Source organism: Mobula hypostoma, chromosome 9 (assembly GCF_963921235.1).
Source record: "Mobula hypostoma chromosome 9, sMobHyp1.1, whole genome shotgun sequence".
Classification (NCBI taxonomy): domain Eukaryota; kingdom Metazoa; phylum Chordata; class Chondrichthyes; order Myliobatiformes; family Myliobatidae; genus Mobula; species Mobula hypostoma.
The window spans coordinates 90,405,684-90,430,609 of record NC_086105.1 but is presented as its reverse complement, the minus strand read 5'-3'; the positions used below and the strand labels follow the sequence as shown (position 1 = coordinate 90,430,609).

At 42.9% G+C, this 24,926-nt stretch overlaps 1 protein-coding gene across 2 annotated transcripts in view; it reads right to left on the bottom strand.

Annotated features, from left to right (window-relative positions):
- Positions 1–3,013: 3,013 nt before the first annotated feature.
- The window catches only part of psmg3 (proteasome (prosome, macropain) assembly chaperone 3), a 29,315-nt gene continuing 7,402 nt past the window's right edge, over positions 3,014–24,926 (bottom strand). For both annotated transcript variants that reach the window (XM_063058648.1, XM_063058650.1), the window contains exons 2-3: positions 21,078–21,372; positions 3,014–8,540 (exon numbers count right to left, since the gene is read on the bottom strand). In XM_063058648.1, coding sequence (XP_062914718.1) covers positions 8,388–8,540; positions 21,078–21,293 — 369 coding nt within the window. In that variant the 5' untranslated portion in view covers positions 21,294–21,372 and the 3' untranslated portion in view covers positions 3,014–8,387. The remainder of the gene's footprint in view (positions 8,541–21,077; positions 21,373–24,926) is intronic.

The window sequence follows — 24,926 nt, the reverse complement described above, 5'->3', positions numbered from 1 at the left end:
TAAGGGGCAGAAGTCGCTGGTGAGAGTTGTGTACAGGCCACCTAACAGTAGTAGTGAGGTCGGAGATGGTATTAAACAGGAAATTAGAAATGTGTGCAATAAAGGAACAGCAGTTATAATGGGTGACTTCAATCTACATGTAGACTGGGTGAACCAAATTGGTAAAGGTGCTGAGGAAGAGGATTTCTTGGAATGTATGCGGGATGGTTTTTTGAACCAACATGTCGAGGAACCAACTAGAGAGCAGGCTATTCTGGACTGGGTTTTGAGCAATGAGGAAGGGTTAATTAGCGATCTTGTCGTGAGAGGCCCCTTGGGTAAGAGTGACCATAATATGGTGGAATTCTTCATTAATATGGAGAGTGACATAGTTAATTCAGAAACAAAGGTTCTGAGCTTAAAGAGGGGTAACTTTGAAGGTATGAGACGTGAATTAGCTAAGATAGACTGGCAAATGACACTTAAAGGATTGACGGTAGATATGCAATGGCAAGCATTTATAGGTTGCATGGATGAACTACAACAATTGTTCATCCCAGTTTGGCAAAAGTATAAATCAAGGAAGGTAGTGCACCCGTGGCTGACAAGAGAAATTAGGGATAGTATCAATTCCAAAGAAGAAGCATACAAATTAGCCAGAGAAAGTGGCTCACCTGAGGATTGGGAGAAATTCAGAGTTCAGCAGAGGAGGACAAAGGGCTTAATTAGGAAGGGGAAAAAAGATTATGAGAGAAATCTGGCAGGGAACATAAAAACGGACTGTAAAAGCTTTTATAGATATGTAAAAAGGAAAAGACTGGTAAAGACAAATGTAGGTCCCCTGCAGACAGAAACAGGTGAATTGATTATGGGGAGCAAGGACATGGCAGACCAATTGAATAATTACTTTGGTTCTGTCTTCACTAAGGAGGACATAAATAATCTTCCAGAAATAGTAGGGGACAGAGGGTCCAGTGAGATGGAGGAACTGAGCTAAATACATGTTAGTAGGGAAGTGGTGTTAGGTAAATTGAAGGGATTGAAGGCAGATAAATCCCCAGGGCCAGATGGTCTGCATCCTAGAGTGCTTAAGGAAGTAGCCCAAGAAATAGTGAATGCATTAGTGATAATTTTTCAAAACTCGTTAGATTCTGGACTAGTTCCTGAGGATTGGAGGGTGGCTAATGTAACCCCACTTTTTAAAAAAGGAGGGAGAGAGAAATCAGGGAATTATAGACCGGTCAGCGTAATGTCGGTGGTGGGGAAACTGCTGGAGTCAGTTATCAAGGATGTGATAACAGCACATTTGGAAAGCGGTGAAATCATCGGACAAAGTCAGCATGGCTTTGTGAAAGGAAAATCATGTCTGACGAATCTCAGAATTTTTTGAGGATGTAACTAGTAGAGTGGATAGGGGAGAACCAGTGGATGTGGTATATTTGGATTTTCAAAAGGCTTTTGACAAGGTCCCATACAGGAGATTAGTGTGCAAACTTAAAGCACACGGTATTGGGGGTAAGGTATTGGTGTGGGTGGAGAATTGGTTAGCAGACAGGAAGCAAAGAGTGGGAATAAACGGGACCTTTTCAGAATGGCAGGCGGTGACTAGTGGAGTACCACAAGGCTCAGTGCTGGGACCCCAGTTGTTTACAATATATATTAATGACTTGGATGAGGGAATTGAATGCAGCATCTCCAAGTTTGCGGATGACACGAAGCTGGGTGGCAGTGTTAGCTGTGAGGAGGATGCTTAAGAGGATGCAGGGTGACTTGGATAGGTTGGGTGAGTGGGCAAATTCATGGCAGATGCAATTTAATGTGGATAAATGTGAAGTTATCTACTTTGATGGCAAAAATAGGAAAACAGATTATTATCTGAATGGTGGCCGATTAGGAAAAGGGGAGGTGCAACGAGACCTGGGTGTCATTATACACCAGTCATTGAAAGTGGGCATGCAGGTACAGCAGGCGGTGAAAAAGGCGAATGGTATGCTGGCATTTATAGCGAGAGGATTCGAGTACAGGAGCAGGGAGGTACTACTGCAGTTGTACAAGGCCTTGGTGAGACCACACCTGGAGTATTGTGTGCAGTTTTGGTCCCCTAATCTGAGGAAAGACATCCTTACCATAGAGGGAGTACAAAGAAGGTTCACCAGATTGATTCCTGGGATGGCAGGACTTTCATACGAAGAAAGACTGGATGAACTGGGCTTGTACTCGTTGGAATTTAGAAGATTGAGGGGGGATCTGATTGAAACGTATAAAATCCTAAAGGGATTGGACAGGCTAGATGCAGGAAGATTGTTCCCGATATTGGGGAAGTCCAGAACGAGGGGCCACAGTTTGAGGATAGAGGGGAAGCCTTTTAGGACCGAGATTAGGAAAAACTTCTTCACACAGAAAGTGGTGAATCTGTGGAATTCTCTGCCACAGGAAACAGTTGAGACCAGTTCATTGGCTATATTTAAGAGGGAGTTAGATATGGCCCTTGTGGCTACGGGGGTCAGGGGGTATGGAGGGAAGGCTGGGGTGGGGTTCTGAGTTGGATGATCAGCCATGATCATAATAAATGGCGGTGCAGGCTCGAAGGGCCGAATGGCCTACTCCTGCACCTATTTTCTATGTTTCTATGTTTCCTGTGGCAGAGAATTCCACAGATTCACCACTCTCTGTGTGAAGAAGTTTTTCCTAATCTTAGTCCTAAAAGGCTTCCCCTTTATCCTCAAACTGTGACCCCTTGTTCTGGACTTCCCCAACATCGGGAACAATCTTCCTGCATCTAGCCTGTCCAATCCCTTTAGGATTTTATACGTTTCAATCAGATCCCCCCTCAATCTTCTAAATTCCAACGAGTACAAGCCCAGTTCATCCAGTCTTTCTTCATATGAAAGTCCTGCCATCCCAGGAATCAATCTGGTGAACCTTCTTTGTACTCCCTCTATGGCAAGGATGTCTTTCCTCAGATTAGGGGACCAAAATTCATGGTATAAAACAAAATTAAGATTGCAGACCTGAGAAGTGTAATTCAATTTTAGTTTACAATTAATATAAAGAAACATTTCCTTCTGCCTTTGGAAAAAGAATCTTCCTTGAAATCAGTTTTATTATCAGCAGCAACCATAGATACAACTGCATCAAACTGTGTGCTTACATCACAGCAAATTGTATGTGCATTTTAGCTAATATGGAGGGACTAACAAACAGCATTAACAAGGTAACACAAAATTTTGCGATCCTGTCATTCTGACAATTGTGTAAAAGGTGAAGAACTGAGGGTGGAGCCATGAGATCAAAGGTTCGAAGAAGGTTTAAAGGTGCATTTATTATGAAACCATGTATCCATGTTCAGCCAAATAGCCACGAAACAATGAAAGAACATGAAAGTCATTCAGAGAGAGACATCATACCCACCCTCCATGCACAAAAAATGGCATCCCAATCATCAATCCAGCTCCTCCCACACAAAAAGGCACAGTAACTCTGACCCCTCCAAAAAACACCTACCTGCCTAAGAAACAGAACACAACAGAACATCAACCCACAAACACCCTCCCCTCACACAAAATGGAAAAGGCCAGGTGACAAAAATGACAGAATATAAAACCCATAAATCTGGAAAAGTCTATAGTCCAATCCATAAATGCAGAACCACGATACCATCCACTGATGTCATTGACATTGATTGAAAGAGAGGAACGCCCCACTAGGCAGAAATGCCTACCCGCCTGCCAGAGAGAGTCACACAGCGATAAACCGCTTACAGATTCCTTCTCTGGCAGTGATCAAAAGGAAGGCAGTCAGCGCTGAATTCTTTGCTCTCCTTCCGCATTCACCTTGATGTCTCAATCTTCCTCGATGCTTTAATCAGCAATTAACTGATGCTTTAACCAGCGAAATAGAGTCAAACATCAGCTTGCACCCCATCTCAAAGCCTCTTTGCATCGAGACCGTCTGAGTATGCATTTCTTTCCCAGAATCTTCTCGGAGACAGCAAAGTGCTGGACACGCGAATGATCTCCAAACTGTAAAATTACAGGTTTTAACAGTCCCAGAGGTGAAAAACAGATGTAAAAGAGGTAAAAAAGGTATTTTTGTGAGCTACCTGGAAGATGTCGACCGAGGGAGGGTCATACGGTGACGCCATCTTGACCAAATATACTATAATTCCAAGCAAACTCATCACCAAACTCCAATACTGGGAGTCAACATCTCTTTCTGCAACTGGAATTCTCAACACCTCTGTCACAACACTAGTGCCCCACAAGGCCGTGTCCCCAGCCCCCTATTCTACTTCCTATACACTTGAGTACGTGGCCAGATTCCACTCTAACTCCATTTACAAGTATCTCAAATAGTGATAAGTCGCAGTACAGGAAGGAGATAGTAGGGTTAGTAACATGTTTTCACGACAACAATCTTCCCTTAATGCCAGCAAAATAAAACAGCTGGTTATTGACCAGGAAGGCAGTGTGCTATGTATTGCATGGAGCAAGAATTACAGCAGTAGTATAATTAAACATTCTTTTGAGTCATGTTAGTAATAGTACATGCTGGATAACTTATAGTATGGGAGCAATGAACTGTGCCCCTAAAACAAAAGGACGTACTCACTCAAAAGCCCACACCCAAAAGAGAGTGCTTCCCGTGCAGAGGCTCAATTGATTCACCATGTGACAGTTCAGCTACACGCACGCTCACTGCATTCTCACAATTGATTTGATTAGGCACACCTCTTCCCTCTATAGACGGGAACTGCAGAGGAAGGGAATAAATGAGGTAAACTGAGAAAAATGAAATGACTACCCCGCTTTAGTAGCAGTCAACTGTAGGGCACACCCTTATAGGCCACCTCAGTTGGCAGCCTCCTTTTCTCTGCCTTCCAGGTTATCTGTTATCAAGGGCAGTGAACTGTGAATCTCCTTTTCTCTCAGCGAAGCGTACATTAATTCATCTGCTGGGACGCTGGCTTCAACAGCTGAGTACCACCTCTGTAGCTTCCCTGGGTCCCTGTCAGTTCACTGATGTATATGATCCAAAAGACTGCAAACAATTTGTCCATCTGTCAGCTCAAATTCTGCTGCTTGTCTGTGACTATCCCAGACGACAGCTGGTAGCCAGATTTCATCCTGCGAATAGTGCATGTAAACTTTGTGTCTTGTACCAAACATTCACGGCCTGGTGTGTAGATCGTATTTTTGCTTCATGGTCTCTTGCTTGCCGCAAATTCACTCCTGTTCAGCTGGCTGTAGATCTGCTCTCTGTAGATGGTCAAGTTCTTCTACCCTTGGGTCCTCTGCACAATGGCACCGGGTAGGCCTTGTAAAACGTCAGCTGGCAGTTCTCCTTACACTTGAACTTGGTTGCCAGATCATGGCATTGACCTGAAGCATCAGCTTGGAAAACCCAATGGTGCTTTTGTAATAGAGAATTCAATGCAGGAACCCCCAAGTAAGGTTGATGAAGGTAAATGAAACCGGTCCCCTGGTGAACCACTTCTGCCGTAAAGACACCATGTACCGTCATTCTATCTCCAGTGTAGTTGCAGAAAACCGAGTTCAGCTGTTGTAATTTTGGAATCTGGCATAAGGATAATTTACTGACCCTGTATCTAGCACAAATTTCTTGGGCTTGTTGTCCAGTGTGAACGTAACCAAGTAGAGAGGCTAGTTTCGGTGGCCCTGTGATGGGTTTGGAAAATAGTACCCACTTCGTTACCCTGGCTGACTCCTTGCAAGGAGTTGATGGTTGAATTCTGCCATATTCTCATTGTGCATTGCTTAATGAAGTACACTTTTTCAAGGTGGCCTACCTCCTGTCAGAACTGGTAGACTGTCTTCTGAAGCTTACAATTGAACCATTGGACATGACTTTCCCCACAGTGGTGGCATCTCTGCGGAGGCTTACGTGATGTAAATTGTGGGCTGCGGGTCAGTAGCTGCTGGCAAACATTGAAATTTTCGGGAGGGGTCTGAATCTGTGTAAGGCCTCTTCTGTCTTAATCCCAGGACAAATAGTGTTTTTCAGACAGGAGGCTCTCCCACCTTAGACTCAAACAATCAACACTTGGATAATCATCGTTTCTTCAAATTTGCTCAGGAGTATCTTTGTACTTACATCAGTCTTGTGATGAAATTATCTACATTCTCACCGGGAGTCTGCCGTAGCTGTGAGAACCTGAAGTGTGCCATAAAGACATTGCCATGCATTCTCCAAATGTTGTTCAAAGCCTCAAATGCATCCATCAGCTCAGATTCATTCTGCAGCTGCAGAGCATCGAAGTATTCTGCCCAAGTCCGCGTGGATCAGCTTGAGTTTCACTGGTTGCTCCAGCTTTGCTGCTGGTGTTAAAATTGGTGGGAGTTTGATGTAGTCCAGGAAGGTTGTCTTCCAGTGCAGCCAGGAATTGGTTTTACAGCCCAAAATGGATTTGGTGCTTGGAGTAGAGTGGCCATTCTTGTTTTGATACCTGTTGCTAAAATACTATGTATTTGGCTGATCAAGAAATACAACATAGTGTTACACATTTTTACTGAGTTATGTTAGAAATGGTACACAGTGGGCAATTTACAATATGAGAGCAATGACCCATGACCCTGAGATGAAAAGACATTTGTGCTTCAAAGCTTGTGCCCAAAAGAGAGCATCTCCTGCACATAGGAGGCTCACTGCACTATTGATTGCCCGCATGTGCATGCACCACATTCCTTCAATCAAACTGATACATAAAATGATGCATATGCTTCTGTCTGCATCAATGGTACTGAGGTCAAGAGAGTTGAGACCTTCAACTTCCCAGGAGTGAAAATCATCAAGAGCCTGCCATGGTCCAATTGCACAACCAAGAAAGCTCATCAATATCTCTACTTTCTCAGGAGGCTAAAGAAATCTGGCATGTCCTCATTGTCCCTTACCAACTTTTATTGATGTACTGTAAAATAAATCCTATCTGTATTTATCGTGGCTTGGTATGGCAACTATTCTGCCTGTGACTGCAAGAAACTGTAGATCACGGAAATAAGCCTCCTCTCCATATACTCTGTCTCAACCTGTTGCTATCTCAGTAAAGCAGCGAGCATAAGCACAGACAATGCCCAACCTGAACATTCTCTCTTCTTCCCTCTCCCACTGGCAGAAGATAACAAAGATCTGAAAGCAGGTAACACTAGGCTAAAGGACAGCTTCAATTCCACTGTCATACCATTTAATGATTCTCTATGATTAGATGCACTCTTGAGTTCACAATCTACCTTGCACCTTTACTGTCTACCTGCACTGCACTTTCTCTGTACCTCTTACACTTCATTACGCATTCTCTTATTGTTTTACTTTGTAGTACCTCAAGTTAATTGATCTGTAAGAGCATGCAAGACAATCTTTTCACTGTAAGTCAGTACACGTAATAGTGATAAAAAAAAATGCCTCAGTAAAACACAGTGTGACCCTAGACCAGGGGTCCCCAACCTTCTTTGCACCGCGGATTGGTTTAATATTGACAATATTCTTGAGGACCAGCTGACTGGGGGGGGGGGGGTTTCAAGTTCAACAGTGCATGACAGGGAATGAGGAAAGGTGCAGCTGACTCATATCATTCTATATCACCAAATCATATTGTTTCCTCGTGGCCCGGTAGCACATCTTTGCGGCCCGTTACCAGTCCGCGGCCTGATGGTTGGGGACCACTGCCCTAGACTGTGCATTCAACTCCTGCTGAAGAGCCTGGATCAATACCACATGAAATCGTAGAACACCACAGCTGAGCAAGGCGAAAAGAGTTAATAGGTCTTATGATCTTCTCCTTAAATCACAATATAAAATCAGGAGCACCCAAACACGGCCTTGTGATGGGCATCTACTAAGTCAATACAGAACATAAGAAATGAAATGCAGCAGAAAGCCCTAGTTCATCAGCTGATAAAAGTAAAGATTGGAAATGCCAGACAACTGGCAGTAACTGAGCCGACAGTGGACATTACACCCATCATTTTATTCCAATATATTTGAGATTTACATTTCATCAATTTCTCTTCTTTTCATCTTGAACACCGGAGCGTGGAATGAAAAGCCAGTGGTCTGGCCATTATTAGAGTTCCATTGGACCTTCCACTCCCAGGTACAGCAAAGAATTAATTATTTTTAATTAACTTCAGGAGAGTGTTGATACCTCTGAAAAGTGGTGTTCCTCAATGAAAAACAAATGTTAACCTATTGTTGAACTCCAAACTATCAAAAATAAGAATTCAAGACTGCTCCTCTTTTCCAATTAGGAACATATGTCCTCTGCTTTTAAAAAAAATCTTATTTGAATTGTGAAACACATTTTGTTTTGATGTCCTTACCAAGGTGGAATAAAGTCAGTGTTCTTTTACTAATATTTTATCCGTTTCAGCCATGACATTTTGCAAATATTTTCACCAAAGTCGGCAACTCTGAATCAACTGTTTGATGGATTTAATACTCTCTAGGTTTGGGTCTTTCAGAGCCAGCGCAAGTAGCACTGGTTTGTTGCCAGATTCTTCACACACGAATGTTACAAGATGCTTTGCATACACATGGGTCAAAGGCTGTAAAGAAAACAGATTTTCTAATTACTCCAGCAGAATGATTGACAATAAAGATATACACAGAAACAGCTCAGCATTCCACAAAGGGACCAGGGAAGACTGAAATGAGAAAGTAGCCAAATGCACTGATCATATGATACAAACTGTACATAATGTTATCATTTGCAAAGTCAGAGTATGAGCAACACTCCTAAATGGATTCAATCAAACCTGGAAGACAAGTGAGCTGTACTTAGATATTAGAACTGAATAAGAGGAGGACATGTGATTGGAAGGGAAAGAAAAGCATGACAACTAACTGAAAAACTATGAAGCATTTTTAGAAATCTGGGATGTAGGAAGATCACCCAGAACAAATGTCAGGACATTGTGGAGTTCTGCAGTATTTCTCCACAAAAGTGCTGACTGAAAAAGATTAGGACTCCATGTGAATCCTCAAGTCTTAAATTTACGTCCAATAGCTGTCAGCTATTTCCCAGATATGATCCCCATTGATCTGGAATCTGCATAGAATCCAATGGCAGAGCAGGAGCTTGCTGAGACTCCAGCACTTGATCTGGAGAATCTGCTCTCAGACTCAGTGCCAGGTTAGACCTGGGCGAGAAGTAGAGAGTCCATGTACTTGAACGGAGAATCAAGATCTGCATACAGGAAGGAAGGAAGGATACAAATAGCGTATTCATTCTTTATTAACCAACTATGTTTTATTTAGGTTTAATACGTTTAACAATTCTTATCCTGTTGATTTTCATTCCTCAAATTTTATTTATTTCATTTTAATAGGTGCTGCCTTCTGATATCATAACATCCAGAAACACTTAAAGAACCTGGACAGCTTTGAAGGATAGAAGACATAGAGGTGGAGATTTTCTGCCTGTTGAAGACCTTCAGGGGTGTTTTGTGGGCAGGAAATCCTCCAGCCTACTTACATGATTGCTTATGAGTACTGTTGGGGGGAGGGGAAGGTGAGTAAACAATGTACCTGGGGGAAGCAATAGCCGCCGTGCCTCTACAACTAAGCCTGGCCCTGTGGCTCAGAAGGGTAGGGTATTGAAGAGGATAGCAGCAGTAATAATGGACTCTATAGTTAGGGGGACAGATAGATGATTCTGTGGATGCGAAAATGAAACAGATGGTAGTCTGCCACCCAGGTGCCAGAGTCTGCAAAGTTTCTGACCATGTCCACAATATCCTGAAAAGGGAGGGTGAGCAGCCACAAGTCATGGTACATATTGGTTCCAACGACATAGGTAGATAAAGGGAAGAGGTCCTGAAAACAGAATACAGGGAGTTAGGAAGGAAGCTGAGAAGCAGGACCTCAAGGGTAGTAATCTCTGGATTGCTGCCTGTGCCACACGACAGTGAAGATAGGAATAGAAGGAGGTGGCAGATAAATGTGTGGCTGAAAAATTGGAGCGGGGGCAGGTATTCAGATTTCTGGATAATTAGGACCTCTTCCGGGGCACTTGAATCTGAGGGGGACCAGTATTCTGTGGGTAAGTTTACTAGAGTTGTTGGGAGTGGTTTAAACTAATATGGCAGGGGGACAGGTTGCACTTGAATATGAGGGGGACCAATATTCTTGTGGGTAAGTTTACTAGAGCTGTTGGGAGTGGCTTAAACTAATATGGCAGAGGGACGGGAACAGTATGATAGAGCTGAGGATGAGCCAGCAGGTTTACAAGCAGATGATGGGTGTAACATGAACGTAAGGAAGGACAAGCCAATGATGCAGAAAGAGCAAAGGATGTAGGACTGAAGGTGCTGTATTTAAATGCACATAGCATTCGGAATAAAGCGGACAAACTCATGGTGCAATTAGAAATTGGTCGGTATGACGTCGTGAGCACCACTGAGTCATGGCTGAAAGAAGGCCATACTTGGGAGCTTAACATCAAAGGATATACTTTGTATCGAAAGGACAGGCAGGAAGGCATAGGCGGTGGTGACTCTGTTGGCAAGAAATGGGATTACATCTTTAGAAAGAGGTGACATAGGGCCAGAGAATGTTGAATGTTTGTGGGTGGAGTTAAGAAACTGCAAAGGTAAAAAAACCATTATAGGAATCATAAACACAAGGAATTCTGCAGATGCTGGAAATTCAAGCAACACACATCAAAGTTGCTGGTGAACGCAGCAGGCCAGGCAGCATCTCTAGGAAGAGGTACAGTCAATGTTTCGGGCCGAGACCCTTCGTCAGGACTTCGAAGGGTCTCGGCCCGAAATGTCGACTGTACCTCTTCCTAGGGATTATGGGAATCATATGAAGTCCTCCAAATAGTAGCCAAGATGTGGGGTAGAGATTGCAAAGGGAGCCGGAAAAGGCACGTAATAAGTCACAACTGTAATGGGGGAATTCAATTTGCAAGGAGATAAGAAAAATCAGGTTGGTGTCAGATTGCAAGAGAGGGTATTTGTTGAATGCCAACAAGGTGGCTTTTTAGAGGAGCCTGTCCTTGAGCCTACTTTGGGAAAGTCTATCTTAGATTGGATGTTGTGTAATAACCCTGATCTTATTAGGAAGCTTATTGTAAAGGAATCCTGAGGAGGCTGTGATCATAATATGATTGAATTCATACTGCAATTTGAGAGGGAGAAGCATAAGTCACATGTATCAGTGTCGCAATGGAATAAAAGGAGTTACAGAGGCACGAAAAAGGAACTTGCCAAAGTGGATTGGAGGAGAATACTGGCAGGGATGATGGGAGAACAGTGGTGGCAGAAGTTTCTGAGAATAGTTCACAAGGCACAGAATAGATATGACCCACAGAAGAAGCTGTTCTAAAATGGCAGGGGTAGACAACCGTGGCTGATGAGGGAAGTTAAAGACTGCATTAAAGCCAAGGAAAGGGCATAAAAGGTAGCAAAAGTGAGTGAAAAGTTGGAGGATTGAGAAGTTTTTAAAATCCAACAAAAGCAACTAAAAAAAGCTACAAGAGGGAAAAGATGAAATACAAGGGCAAACTAGCCAATAATATACAGTGGGATACTAAAGGTTTTTCAGTTATATGAAGAGTAAAAGGAGGTGAGAGTTGATATTGGACCACTGGAAAATGATGCCGGTGAGGTAGTAATGGGTGACAAAGAAATGACAGATGAACGTAATGAGTACTTTGCATCAGTCTTTACTGTGGAAGATGCTAGCAGTGTGCCAGAGGTCCATAGTATCAGGGAGCAGGAGTGAGTGCCATTGCTATTACAGAGAAAATGTGCCAGGCAAACTCAAAGGTCTTAAGGTGGATAAGTCATCCGGACCAGATGGACTACATACCAGAGTCCTGAGAGAGGTTGCTGAAGAGATAACTGACGCATTGGTCATAACCTTTCAAGAATCAATTGATTCTGGCATCGTCCCAGAAGAATGGAAAATTACAAATGTCAGTCCATTCTTTAAGAAGGGAGGAAGGCAAAAGAAAGGAAATTATAGGCTAATTAGCCTGACCTCAGTGGTTGGGAAGGTGTTGGAGTCCATTATTAAGGATGAGGTTTCGGGGTACTTGGAGACTAATGATAAAATAAGTCAAAGTCAGCATGGTTTCTGTAAAGGGAAAACTTGCCTGACAAATCTGCTAGAGTTCTTCGAGGAAGTAACAAGTATGGTGTAAAAAGGATTGGCTGTGGATGTCAGTTACTTGGATTATCAGAAGGCTTTTGATAAGGTGCCACACATGAGGCTGCTTAACAAGATAAAATCCTACGGCGACACAGGTAAGATGGTGGCATGGATAGAGGAATGGCTGACAGGCAGGAGGCAGCGAGTGGGAATAGAAGAGGCCTTTTCTGGTTGGCTGCCTATGACAAGTGGTGTTCCTCAGGGGTCAGTATTAGAACAGCTACTTTTCACATTGTTTATCAATGATTTGGATAATGGAATTGATGGCTTTGTGGCAAAGTTTGTGGATGATATGAAGACAGGTGGAGGGGTAGGAAGTGCAGAGGATACGATGCGATTGCTGCAGGACTTAGACAAATTGGAAGAATGGGCAAAAAAGTGGCAGATGGAATACAGTGTTGGGAAATGTACAATAATGCCTTTTGGTAAAAGGAACAATAGTGTGGACTATTATCTAAATGGGGAAAAGGTTCAAGCATCAGAGGTGCAGAGAGGTTTAGGAGTACTCGTGCACAACTCCCAGGAAGTTAATTTACAGGGTGAGTCTGTGGTAAAGAAGGCAAATGCAATGTTGGCATTTATTCCAAGGCGAATAGAATATAAAAGCAAGGAGATAACACTGAGCCTTTATAAGACACTAGTCAGGCTACTGTCAAGAGTTTTGGGCCCCATATCTCAGAAAGGATGTGTTGCCTTTGGAACGAGTTCAGAGGAGGATCATGAGGATAATTCCAGGAATGAAGGGGTTAACATATGAGGGGCATTTGGCAGCTTTGGGCCTGTACTCACTGGAATTTAGCGGAATGCAAAGGGATCTCATTGAAACCTTGAAATTTTGAAAGGACTAGATAGGTTGGATATGGAGAGGATATTTCCTATGGTGGGGGAGTATTCTGAACTTGAGGACATAGCCTCAAAATTAAAAATCCACCTTTCAGAACAGAGGTAAAGAGGAGTTTTTTTTTACCTGGAGAGTAGTGAATCTGTGGAATGCTCTGCCACAGACTGCGGTGGAGGCCAAGTCCGTGGATATATTTAAAGCTTAAGTTGATAGTTTCCTGATTGGTCAGTGCATCAAAGGATATGGCAAGAAGGCAAGTGTACGGAGTTGAGTGGGATCTGGGATCAGCCATGATGGAATGGCAGACTTGATGGGTTGAATGACCAAATTCTGCTCCTATATCTGAATGACGGTCTTGCAACAATACTACCTATTGTAGTAATTCCTGTTTTTGTCTTATCTGATGTTTTTGTAAAAAAATCTTTTCCTCTTGCAAAATTTTAACAATTCAATACAATTCTCTTGACGAGACTTCATTCCTCGTACTTTCCTTTCTGTACAGATTTTTTCAAAGTTCAAAGCAAATTTAGTATCAAAGTATATCACCACATACAACTCAGAGATTCATTTTCTTGCAGACATACTAATAAATCACATAGCCCGCAGAACGTCGCCATGGTTCACCAGCGCTATTTTAATAGTTGGGTTTTAGCCAACTATTTTCATAAACTACCTCTTTAAAATTCCATGGATTGTTCTCTTGCCACAATAACCTTTGCTCTTCAATAATATTCTCACTATTTGCTACTGAAAAAATATACTCCAATTCATATATAGTTACAAGAAAAAGTTTGTGGACCCTTTGCAATTACCTGGTATTCTGTTTTAATTACCTATAAAATGTGGTCTGATCTTCATCTGAGTCACAGTCATGGACAAACACAATCTGCCTAAATTTAATAACACAAACAATTGTATTTCTTCTCATCAATACTGAGTACACCATTTATACATTCACAGTCTAGGTTCAAAAAAGTATGTGAACCCCTGGGGCAATGCCTTCTACAAAAGCTATATGGAGTCAGGTGTTCCAATCAATGAGATGAGATTGGAGGTGTAGAGGTGCCTTGCCCTATAAACAAGACACAAAGTCAGGTTGCTGACAGAGAAAGATCTGTTTATATGCACCATACCTCGATCAAAACAACTTTCAGAGGACCGTAAAAGAAGAATTGTAGAGATGCATGAAGCTGGAAAAGGCTACACAAGCATTTCTAAAGACCTGAGTGCTCATCAGTCCACAGTAAGAGAAACTGTCTACAAATGGGGGAAAATCATTCCTGTTGCTACTCTCCCTAGGTGAGGGCGTCCTGCAAAGATCATACCTACAGCATAATGTTGCAATGCTGAGGGAGGTGAAAAAGAACCTAAGTGTAACAGCAAATGACCTGCAGCAATCTCTAGAACTTGCTGAAATCTCTGTTCATGTGTCTAATAAAAGAAAAACACTGAACAAGAATGGCATTCATGGAAGGACACCACGGAGGAAACCACTGCTCTCCAAAAAAAAACTGCTACACATCTCAAATTTGTAAAAGGCCACCTGAATGTTCCACAACACTTCTGTGACAATGTTCTGTGGACAAGTGAGACAAAGCTGAACTTTTTAGCAAAATTGCACACCACTATGTTTGGAGGAAAAAGGGACTGCACACCAACACCAAAACCTCATCCCAGCATAGTGGAAGGAGCATCATGGTTTGGGGCTGCTTTGCTGCCTCAGAGCATGGAAACCTTGCAACTGTGGAGGGAACAATTAATTCAAAATTATATCAAGACATTTTGCAGGAGAATGCCAAGGTATTGGTCCGTCACATGAAGCTTAATAGAAGTTGGATGTGTGACAAGACAATGATCTGAAAGACAAGAATAAATCAACAACAGAATGGTTTAAAAAGAAGAAAATTTGTGTTTTGGAATGGCCAAGTCAGAGTCGACATTAACCTAATTGAGATGCTGTGGCATTGCCTAAAGAGGGCTATTCAGGCAAGATATCTCAGAAACATCAATGAACTGAAACAGTTTTGTATGGAGAAATGGTTTAAAATTCCTCTTCGCCATTGTGCGAGTCTGATCAACAGCTACAGGAAACGCTTGCTAAAGGAGGTTCTACGAGTTGGTAAATACACCAGTTCACATACTTTTTCTAGCCTAGACTATGAATGACTAAACAATGTGCCAAATAAAAACATGAAAAATACAATTGTTTCATTGTTATTAGTTTAGACTGATTGTGTTTGTCTATTATTGTGACTTAGATGAAGATCAGACCACATTTTATGAGTAATTAATCTTTTTCTTGCAACTATACACCTAGGCTTTCAAACACTCAATTGTCCAGCCCTTATCATTTCATTCAGCTTAACTTTTGTGCAGCTATAGATCCAAACCCAAGCCTGTACTTGTAAATCTCTATTTCTCATTAAAAGTCTGTTTCTTGTCCAAACTACTCGGCAGATGCACCTCTCACATCCACTCTCTGACATACAAGGGACATAAGCTTAAACTGGTATTGGTCTAGGCATTCACTATCATTTGGATGGATCACAAATAAAACAATGTCAAAACTTTTTTCATTTACTAAAACCGTTGACCTTTCCAGAATCAACCTGGAACTTCAGGCTTCTTAAACTCTACTCTATGTGTCCATTAATAGAGTGATGATGGATCTTCTCATTATTAAGACTGAGAAGGTGCCATCTGCTTTTGTTATCTTTCTCTGCTTCACAAATTCACCAGGATAAATTTTGGATATCACATTCCTTCACCAATCCCAACTCTCATCTTTTGTTTCTCCCTCAGTTTTCTCCAAGCTTCCTGCCAAAGAAAGGTACTCCTGCCCACCCACTTCCGGTTCCACTATACTCTTGACTTCTCAACTTCCCTCCTGCCATCCAGAAAGTTTGAAGTTAATAACTCACCTCCTTCTACATTAGGCCAAAAACTTATCAATCACCCCTGATGAGTTATTAACTTCAAACTTTCTGCATAATCAAAGAGTTGAACTGCATGTGCATGTAAAGAGAGCTGTATAACTCATCGCCTCCTACCATAGGCCACAAACTTATCAATCACCCCTGCTGTGGACACTTTCTGGAGGTCCAAGATCCGTATGTTCCACGACCGCTGGACTAAGTGTGTAAATATAAGAGGGGACTATGTTGAAAAATAAATGTACTAGGTTTTCTAAAATTGACTCCTTTTACCTTAGGGTATGAACATATCAATCACCACTCGTATACAACATCCACTGCATCCCCATTAATGATCCTACTTGTAATCTCCTCAAAGAATTCGAACAGGTCTGTCAGACAAGATTTTCCCTGAAGGAAACAATGCCTATTTTGTTCTATATTGTCCTGTGTCACCAAGTACTCCATCACCTCATCCTTAACAATTGACTCCAATATCTTCCCAACCACTGAGGTCAGGCTAACGGGTCTATAATTTCCTTTCTGCTGCCTTCCTTCTTTCTTAAAGCGTAGAGTATCATATGCAATTTTCCAGTCCTCTAGCACCATGCCAGAGTCCAATAATTTTTGAAAGATCATTTCTAATGCCTCCAAAATTTCTACCTCTACCTCTTTCAGAACCCTGGGGTACAATTCATCTGGCCCAGGTGACTTATATACCTTTAGATCGTTTAGTTTTTTGAGCACTTTTTCCCTTGTAATAGTAACTGCACTCTCTTCTCTTCCTTCACATTCTTCAACACTGCTAGCCTTCCACAGTGAAGAATGATACAAAATACTCACTGAGTTCATCTGCCATCTCCTTGGCCCCCATTATTATTTTTCCGGCCTCATTTTCTAGTGATTCTATAGCCATTCGCATCTCTCTATTTTTTACATACTTGAAAAAGCTTTTATTATCCACTTTGATATTGTTTGTTAGCTTGCTTTCATATTTCGTGTTTACTCCTAATGACTCTTTTAGTTGCTCTCCATAGTTTAAAAGCTTCCCAATCCTCTGTCTTACCACTAATTTTTTTGCTTTGTTGTATGTCTTCTCTTTAGCTTTTACATTAGCTTTGTCTTTCCTTGTCAGCTGCGGTTGTACTATTTTGCCACTTGAGTATTTCTTTGTTTTTGGAATACATCTATCCTGCAACTTCCTCCCAGAAACTCACACCATTGCTGCTCTGCTAACATCCCTGCAGGCATCTCCTTACAATTTACTTTGGCCAACTCCTCTCTCATAACATGGTAATTTTCTTTACTCCACTGAAATACTGCTATGTCAGACTTTACTTTCTCGCTATCAAATTTCAAGCTGAACTCAATCATATTGTGATCACTGCCTCCTTAGGGTTCTTTTACCGTAAGCTCTCTAATCAACTCCAGTTCATTACATGACACCCAGTCCAGTATAGCTGATCCCCTAGTAGGCTCAATGACAAAATGCTCTAAAAAAACCATCTTGTAGGCATTCAGCAAACTCACTCTCTTGAGATCCATTATCAACCTGATTTTCCCAAACAACCTGCATATTGAAATCTCCTATGACTGTCATAACATTGCCTTTTGAAATGCTTTTTCTATTTCCCATTGTAATCTGTGGTCCACTTCCCAGCTACTGTTTGGAGGCTTACTGCCATCAGGATCCTTTCACCCTTGCAGTTTCTTCACTCAACCCACAAGGATTCAACATCTTCCGATCCTATGTCATATCTTTCTACTGATTTGATGCCATTCTTTACCAGCAGAGACACGCCACCCCTTCTGCCTATCTTCCTATCCCTCTGAAACCTTGGTCAGGTTTTACTTAGTTTCATTATATCACTCAGTTGTCTTCCAGTATTTAGTTCTAACAAAATTTTAGAACACCAATGCTCTCAGCAATTTTTCTTAGAGGCTCAGCTTATGCATTGAGTTAATGCAATTTTACTTCAAAGATCCTGATTCTGATCTATCTGAGACTGACCATGTGACATAGGAATACAGATATCTGAGACCCCAAAGCACTTCCAAAGTTCAAATAGTTGATACATTCAATCCCTACCTACATTCCAATAAGACTGACATTCTTCTATCAGATATTTTGCACGAAGCTGACTGAGAAACAATTAATGTGATTATATTGCTTGTTTAAATAAGCTCTCCACTGGAACAGAACTACTAAAGCATAATACAAAGTTCCGCATGTACAGTGTATCTGGGAGTTGTTAAGAATGTGAATAATGTGTTGGCTTTCATTTGTTGGGAGAATTGAGTTCAAGAGCCGCAGAATAAAGTTGCTGTTCTATAAAACACTGATTAGACCACACTTAGAATATTGAATTTAGTTCCGGTCATCTCATTACAGGAAGGATGTGGAAGCTTTAGAGAGGGTGCAGAGATTTACTCGAAAGCTGCCTGGATTGGACTGCATGTCTTATGAGGATAGGTTGGGAGAGCTAGGGCATTTCACTTTGCAGCAAAGGAAGATGAGAGGTGACTTGACAGATGTACAAGCTGATAAGAGGCATAGATTGAGTGCATAGCCAAATATTTTTCCAGGGTGGAAATTGCTAATATGAGGGGCATAATTTTAAAGCGAGTGGAAGAAACTATAGGGGGGATTGTCAGAGGTAATTTTTTACACAGAGAGTGGATGGGTGAGTGGAATGTCCTGCTGGGGGTGGTGATAGTGTAAGAAACAGTGGGGTGATCTAGAAACTCTTAGATAGGCAAATGGATGATAGAAATATGGAGGGCTATGTAAGAGGGAAGGGTTAGATTGATCTTAAGAGTAGGTTAAAAGATTGGCCAAAAGAAACCTTTCAGAAGCTAGTTCAGTATCATTCTCAAACAACAGGAATTCTGCAGATGCTGGAAATTCAAGCAACACACATCAAATACTTCCATCCCCCATCAGGAAGGTCTCAAAGCTCTACGCTTCTTTTTGGATTCCAGACCTAATCAGTTCCCCTCTACCACCACTCTGCTCCGTCTAGCGGAATTAGTCCTTACTCTTAATAATTTCTCCTTTTGCTCCTCCCATTTCCTCCAAACTAAAGGTGTAGCTATGGGCACCGGTATGGGTCCTAGCTATGCCTGCCTTTTTGTTGGGTTTGTGGAACAATCTATGTTCCGTGCCTATTCTGGTATCTGTCCCCCACTTTTCCTTCGCTACATCGACGACTGCATTGGCGCTGCTTCCTGCACGCATGCAGAACTCGTTGACTTTATTAACTTTGCCTCCAACTTTCACCCTGCCCTCAAGTTTACCTGGTCCATTTCTGACACCTCCCTCCCCTTTCTAGATCTTTCTGTCTGTCTCTGGAGACAGCTTATCCACTGATGTCTACTATAAGCCTCACAACAACAGGAATTCTGCAGATGCTGGAAATTCAAGCAACACACATCAAAGTTGCTGGTGAACGCAGCAGGCCAGGCAGCATCTATAGGAAGAGGCGCAGTCGACTTTTCAGGCCGAGACCCTTCGTCCTGACGAAGGGTCTCGGCCTGAAACGTCGACTGCGCCTCTTCCTATAGATGCTGCCTGGCCTGCTGCGTTCACCAGCAACTTTGATGTGTGTTGTCTACTATAAGCCTACTGACTCTCACAGCTATCTGGACTATTCCTCTTCTCACCCTGTCTCTTGCAAAAACGCCATCCCCTTCTCGCAATTCCTCCGTCTCCGCCGCATCTGCTCTCAGGATGAGGCTTTTCATTCTAGGACGAGGGAGATGTCTTCATTTTTTAAAGAAAGGGGCTTCCCTTCCTCCACTATCAACTCTGCTCTTAAACGCATCTCCCCCATTTCACGTACATCTGCTCTCACTCCATCCTCCCACCACCCCACTAGGAATAGGGTTCCCCTGGTTCTCACCTACCACCCCACCAGCCTCCGGGTCCAACATATTATTCTCCGTAACTTCCGCCACCTCCAACGGGATCCCACCACTAAGCACATCTTTCCCTCCCCCCCTCTCTCTGCATTCCGCAGGGATCGCTCCCTGCACAACTCCCTTGTCCATTCGTCCCCCCCATCCCTCCCCACTGATCTCCCTCCTGGCACTTATCCGTGTAAGCGGAACAAGTGCTACACATGCCCTTACACTTCCTCCCTTACCACCATTCAGGGCCCCAAACAGTCCTTCCAGGTGAGGCATCACTTCACCTGTGAGTCGACTGGGGTGATATACTGCGTCCGGTGCTCCCGATGTGGCCTTTTATATATTGGTGAGACCCGACGCAGACTGGGAGACCGCTTTGCTGAACATCTACGCTTTGTCCGCCAGAGAAAGCAGGATCTCCCAGTGGCAACACATTTTAATTCCACATCCCATTCCCATTCTGACATGTCTATCCACGGCCTCCTCTACTGTAAAGATGAAGCCACACTCAGGTTGGAGGAACAACACCTTATATTCCGTCTGGGTAGCCTCCAACCTGATGGCATGAACATTGACTTCTCTAACTTCCGCTAGGCTCCACCTCCCCCTCGTACCCCATCTGTTACTCATTTTTATGCACACATTCTTTCTCTCACTCTCCTTTTTCTCCCTCTGTCCCTCTGAATATACCTCTTGCCCATCCTCTGGGTCACCCCCCCCACCCGTCTTTCTTCCCGGACCTCCTGTCCCATGATCCTCTCGTATCCCCTTTTGCCTATCACCTGTCCAGCTCTCGGCTCTATCCCTCCCCCTCCTGTCTTCTCCTATCATTTTGCATCTCCCCCTCCCCCTCCAGCTTTCAAATCCCTTACTCACTCTTCCTTCAGTTAGTCCTGACGAAGGGTCTCGGCCTGAAACGTCGACTGCGCCTCTTCCTATAGATGCTGCTTGGCCTGCTGCGTTCACCAGCAACTTTGATGTGTGTTGCTTCAGTATCATTCTTCTAAGTGGTATCTGAGTTTCTCCAGTATTTCAATTTTTTTTTAATTCTAAAAGTCAGAAATGGACACTGTACGCCATGATAGTTGTAGGAATATGTGAATAGCTCCAAGAACTTGAGGATAAAATACATTCTAGCTGTTACAATGAAAGGCTGGTATTCATCTGGATTTCTTTTCGGGTCACTTTTACTACATTGAAGATGCCATAAAAAAGGAGGAACTTTTAGTACTTATAGCTTCTATCTCTAAAAATCTTCTTACCTCATCTTTCCCCATTAAGATCTTTGTACTAAAAGTGGATTTGCCGATCTCATTTGCAACAATATGTGGTGTCACAGAAATCAAAGTCCCCATTTTGCCATACTGCGTGACCAAAAGAAAGACATGATCACTGAATATTGTACATACGACCTCTGTCAGGATTCCACCAATGGCTTCTGCAGCCTGCTTAGACTGGATGATACTTTTTGCTGCCATAAAACTTCGGAGATTGACACGCAGGCCGTTTCTAATCCAATTACAGACTTCAGAGCCACAGTATTCAAAAGATCATTATCTAAATTAAGAAGAGATTCAAATCAATGTATTTTGAAGATATCAGACAATTCCAGGTGTATTTCACCCATAATATAAGTAAAATATACAAATTCTCAGACAAAACATATTATTTCATTTGCCTTAGGTCTCAGGCTGTACATTTGGTGGGTGGCAGGAAAATAATTTCACACAATTGTGCAACAAGTTCACATTGAATTTAGCAGTCCAAGTTTTTGGTGTCAGACATGTAAGTAATCCGGTCTTTCCATTACCTAAAGCCCAGAAGTTATGGCTTTAAGACACTCCCCAGAGACTAGAAAGTTATACCTAGACTGACAGCTCAGTGTCAGTGAGAAGTGCTGCCTCAGAGGTACATCCATCTGAGGAAAATCTAAATACAGGCCACATTGGTTCTGTCAGGTAGACACAAAGAATTCCCGAGCATCATTTCAAAAAGCAAAGAAGACAGTTCCTTATGGACTTAAGGAGTCAGTTTTAAAAAGTGAGCAGGGCCTGTTGGAACTTGTCTGCAGAGCAAGGCATTGCTTAGGTTATTAGTAACTTAGCAAGGGCCAATAAAAATAAGTGAGGTGTAAGCAGAACGGCCATTGTGTGAGTGGACTAGGGTTAGAGTGGTCAGACTTTGGATCAACAGGTTTCAGTGAGAACAGGCACAGGCCAAGGACGCTGAGTCACTTGCAATCATTTAGTTGATTGTATAGTACCACAGGGTCTCCCTGGTGAATACATCTACAGGTAATGCACCAAACCTCAGCTCCTGACTGACAAGGTCAAGGAACTGGAGCTGAAGTTGGTTTTTCTCAGGACCATCTGGGGGGCTAAAACCTCACAAATGAAATTCTGATCACACACAGAGTACAGGCTTCAGATGGTAGATGGGTAACCATCAGGAGAGTTAAGAGGGGTAAGCAGTCACTGCAGAGTTCCCCTCTGTGCTAAGTATACTCCTTTGGATCCTGCTGGGGGCAATGATGTATCAGGGCACAACAGCAGCAGCAGCTAGGCCAGTGGCACTATGACCAGCCCGGAGGCTCATGGGGAAGAGTAAAGTCAGGCAGAACGATAGTGATAGGAGACTCGATAGTTAGGGGGATGGACAGAAGATTCTGTGGCCACAAGAGAGATGCCGCGATGCTGAGTTACCTCCCTGATGCTAGGGTCCAGGATGTCTCAGACTGGCTGCAGAGTATTTTGAAGAGGGATAGTGAGCAGCCCTAGTGAGGTCATGGTGCACATTGGCAACAATGACATAGATAGAAAGGGAGTAGGAGGTCCTGCACAGTGAGTATAGGGATTTAGGAGAGAGGTTGAAGAGCAGGACCTCCAAGGTATTCATCTCTGGATGACTACCAGTGCCACATGCTAGTCAGGGCAAGAATAAGATGATAGTAAAGATGAATAAGTGGCTGAGGAACTGGTGAAGGGGGCAGGGTTCCAGGTTTTTTGGTTATTGGAATATCTTCTGGGGTAGGGGTGACAATGCACAAGAGGGATGGGCTGCACCTGATCTGGAGGGAAACCAATATCCTGGCCAGAAGGCTTACTCGTGCTACTCAGGTGGGTTTAAACTAGTTTGGCAGGTGGATGGAAGCCAGAGCACCTGGTCATAAAGTGGAGGCATCGAGTGAAAGATAGATGATAGCGCCAATAAAAACAGGTAGAAGCAAAGTAATAGACATGATATGGTGGGTAGCTTGAAATATGTGTATGTTAATGCTAGGAGCATTATGGGTAAAGGTGATGAAAGAGCATGAATCAGTACAGGGAACTATGATGTTGTGGACACTACAAAGATTTGGTTGAGAGAGGAACAGGAATGGATGCTTAATGTCTCAGGGTTTTGACGGTTTAGAAAAGATAGAGAGGGAGGTAAATGAGGTGAGGCAGTTGCACTACTAATTAGGGACAATATCATAGCTGCAGTCAGAAGAGAGATAATGTAAACATAGTAGACATGGCTAGCGGTTGAAGTGACTTATTGTAGCTGGAGGTCTTGGTCAGCGGTGGAACAGGCAGACGAAGTTACTTTGAACTCAACGGCTGTGAAGGCGGATGAAGGCTGCGACAAATCCATCAGCTCCAATCGTTGTGGTTTCCATGCCATTGGAATCAGTTGGTTGATTTGTGAAGTATCGTGTGCTTCTTGGAGTGTAACATCAAGTACACGTTAAACAAATACACGCACAGGTATCTTTGCTCTGTGGGCCACTTCTTCAAGTCTTTTGGCAATCGGGGGAGGGCGACGGGAGCAGGCAATGTGATGGCTGGAAGCTCCTAGTCAAGAACCAACACGAAAGCGGTGAATACTTGATTCAGTCGCTCAACTTTTGGACAGAAGCAGGGAAGTTGTTCGGTAGCAGTATTCACGTCTGAGCAGCCCTATTTAGGATCCACTCTGCTCACCCTGAACTGGGAAGGGGCTAGAAAAAGGTGACCTAAAAATAGGCTGCTTCACCCCATCCTGTCTGGAAAGCCGCATCCAGAGGGATCACCATCATGTAGTCGAAAAACATCGAGAAGTGAAACTACGAAATTTGAAACCTGGAGTATATGAACTTTGATGGATAACCCAAACTCAGACTGACCAGAGAGGAGAAGTGCCTTTGTTGCCCGGGAACTCCAAAAATTGCACTTCGACATTGTCGCTTTGAGTGAGACCCACAGAGCTGGAGAAGGGCAACTAAAGGAAGAGCAAGGTCAATACACCTTTTTCTGGAAAGGACTTGATCCTGAACAACTGAGGATCCATGGAGTAAGTTTTGCCATCCGAAACAGCCTACTTCAGAAGCTAAAAGAGCAACCACTGGGAATCAATGAACGTCTCATGACTCTGCAAGTCCAGCTCGTCAAGAACCAACATGCCACCATCATCAGCGACTATGCTCCAACTTTGGACGCTGAAGATGAAATAAAGATGAACTTCTACACTCAATTTGACGACGTCATTTCCTCTGTTCCCAACAATGACAAGATCATTCTCTCGGGAGACTTCAATGCCAGAGTCGGGAAAGATCATAGGCTCTGGACTAGAATAATAAGCAAGGAAGGAGTAGGCAAGGTCAACACCAATGGAACACTCCTCCTCACCAGATGTGCTGAACACAACCTGGTGATTACAAACACCCTATTTCGCCAGAAAAACAGGCACAAAGTCTCCTGGCAGCATCCACGCTCCAAACACTGGCACCTCATCAACTACATCATCATACGATCTCGGGACCAACAAGATGTACTGATAACAAAAGCAGTTACTGGTGCCGACGATTGCTGGACAGACTATCGACTCATCTCGTCCACCATGAGAATGAAGATTCAGCCCAAAAGGAAACACCAAAATCAGAACACTATTAAGAAATTCAATGTTGACATCCTTTAAGACATCTACCATGTACAGAAGTTCCAACAAAATCTTCAACAATGACTGCCTCAACAAATTCCACCATCTGTAGAAGAACATTGGAATCAATTGAAGAATGCTATCATCACCTCCTGCAAAGAAACAATTGGGTTCAAGACAAAAAAAAACATCACGATTGGTTCGATGATAACGAC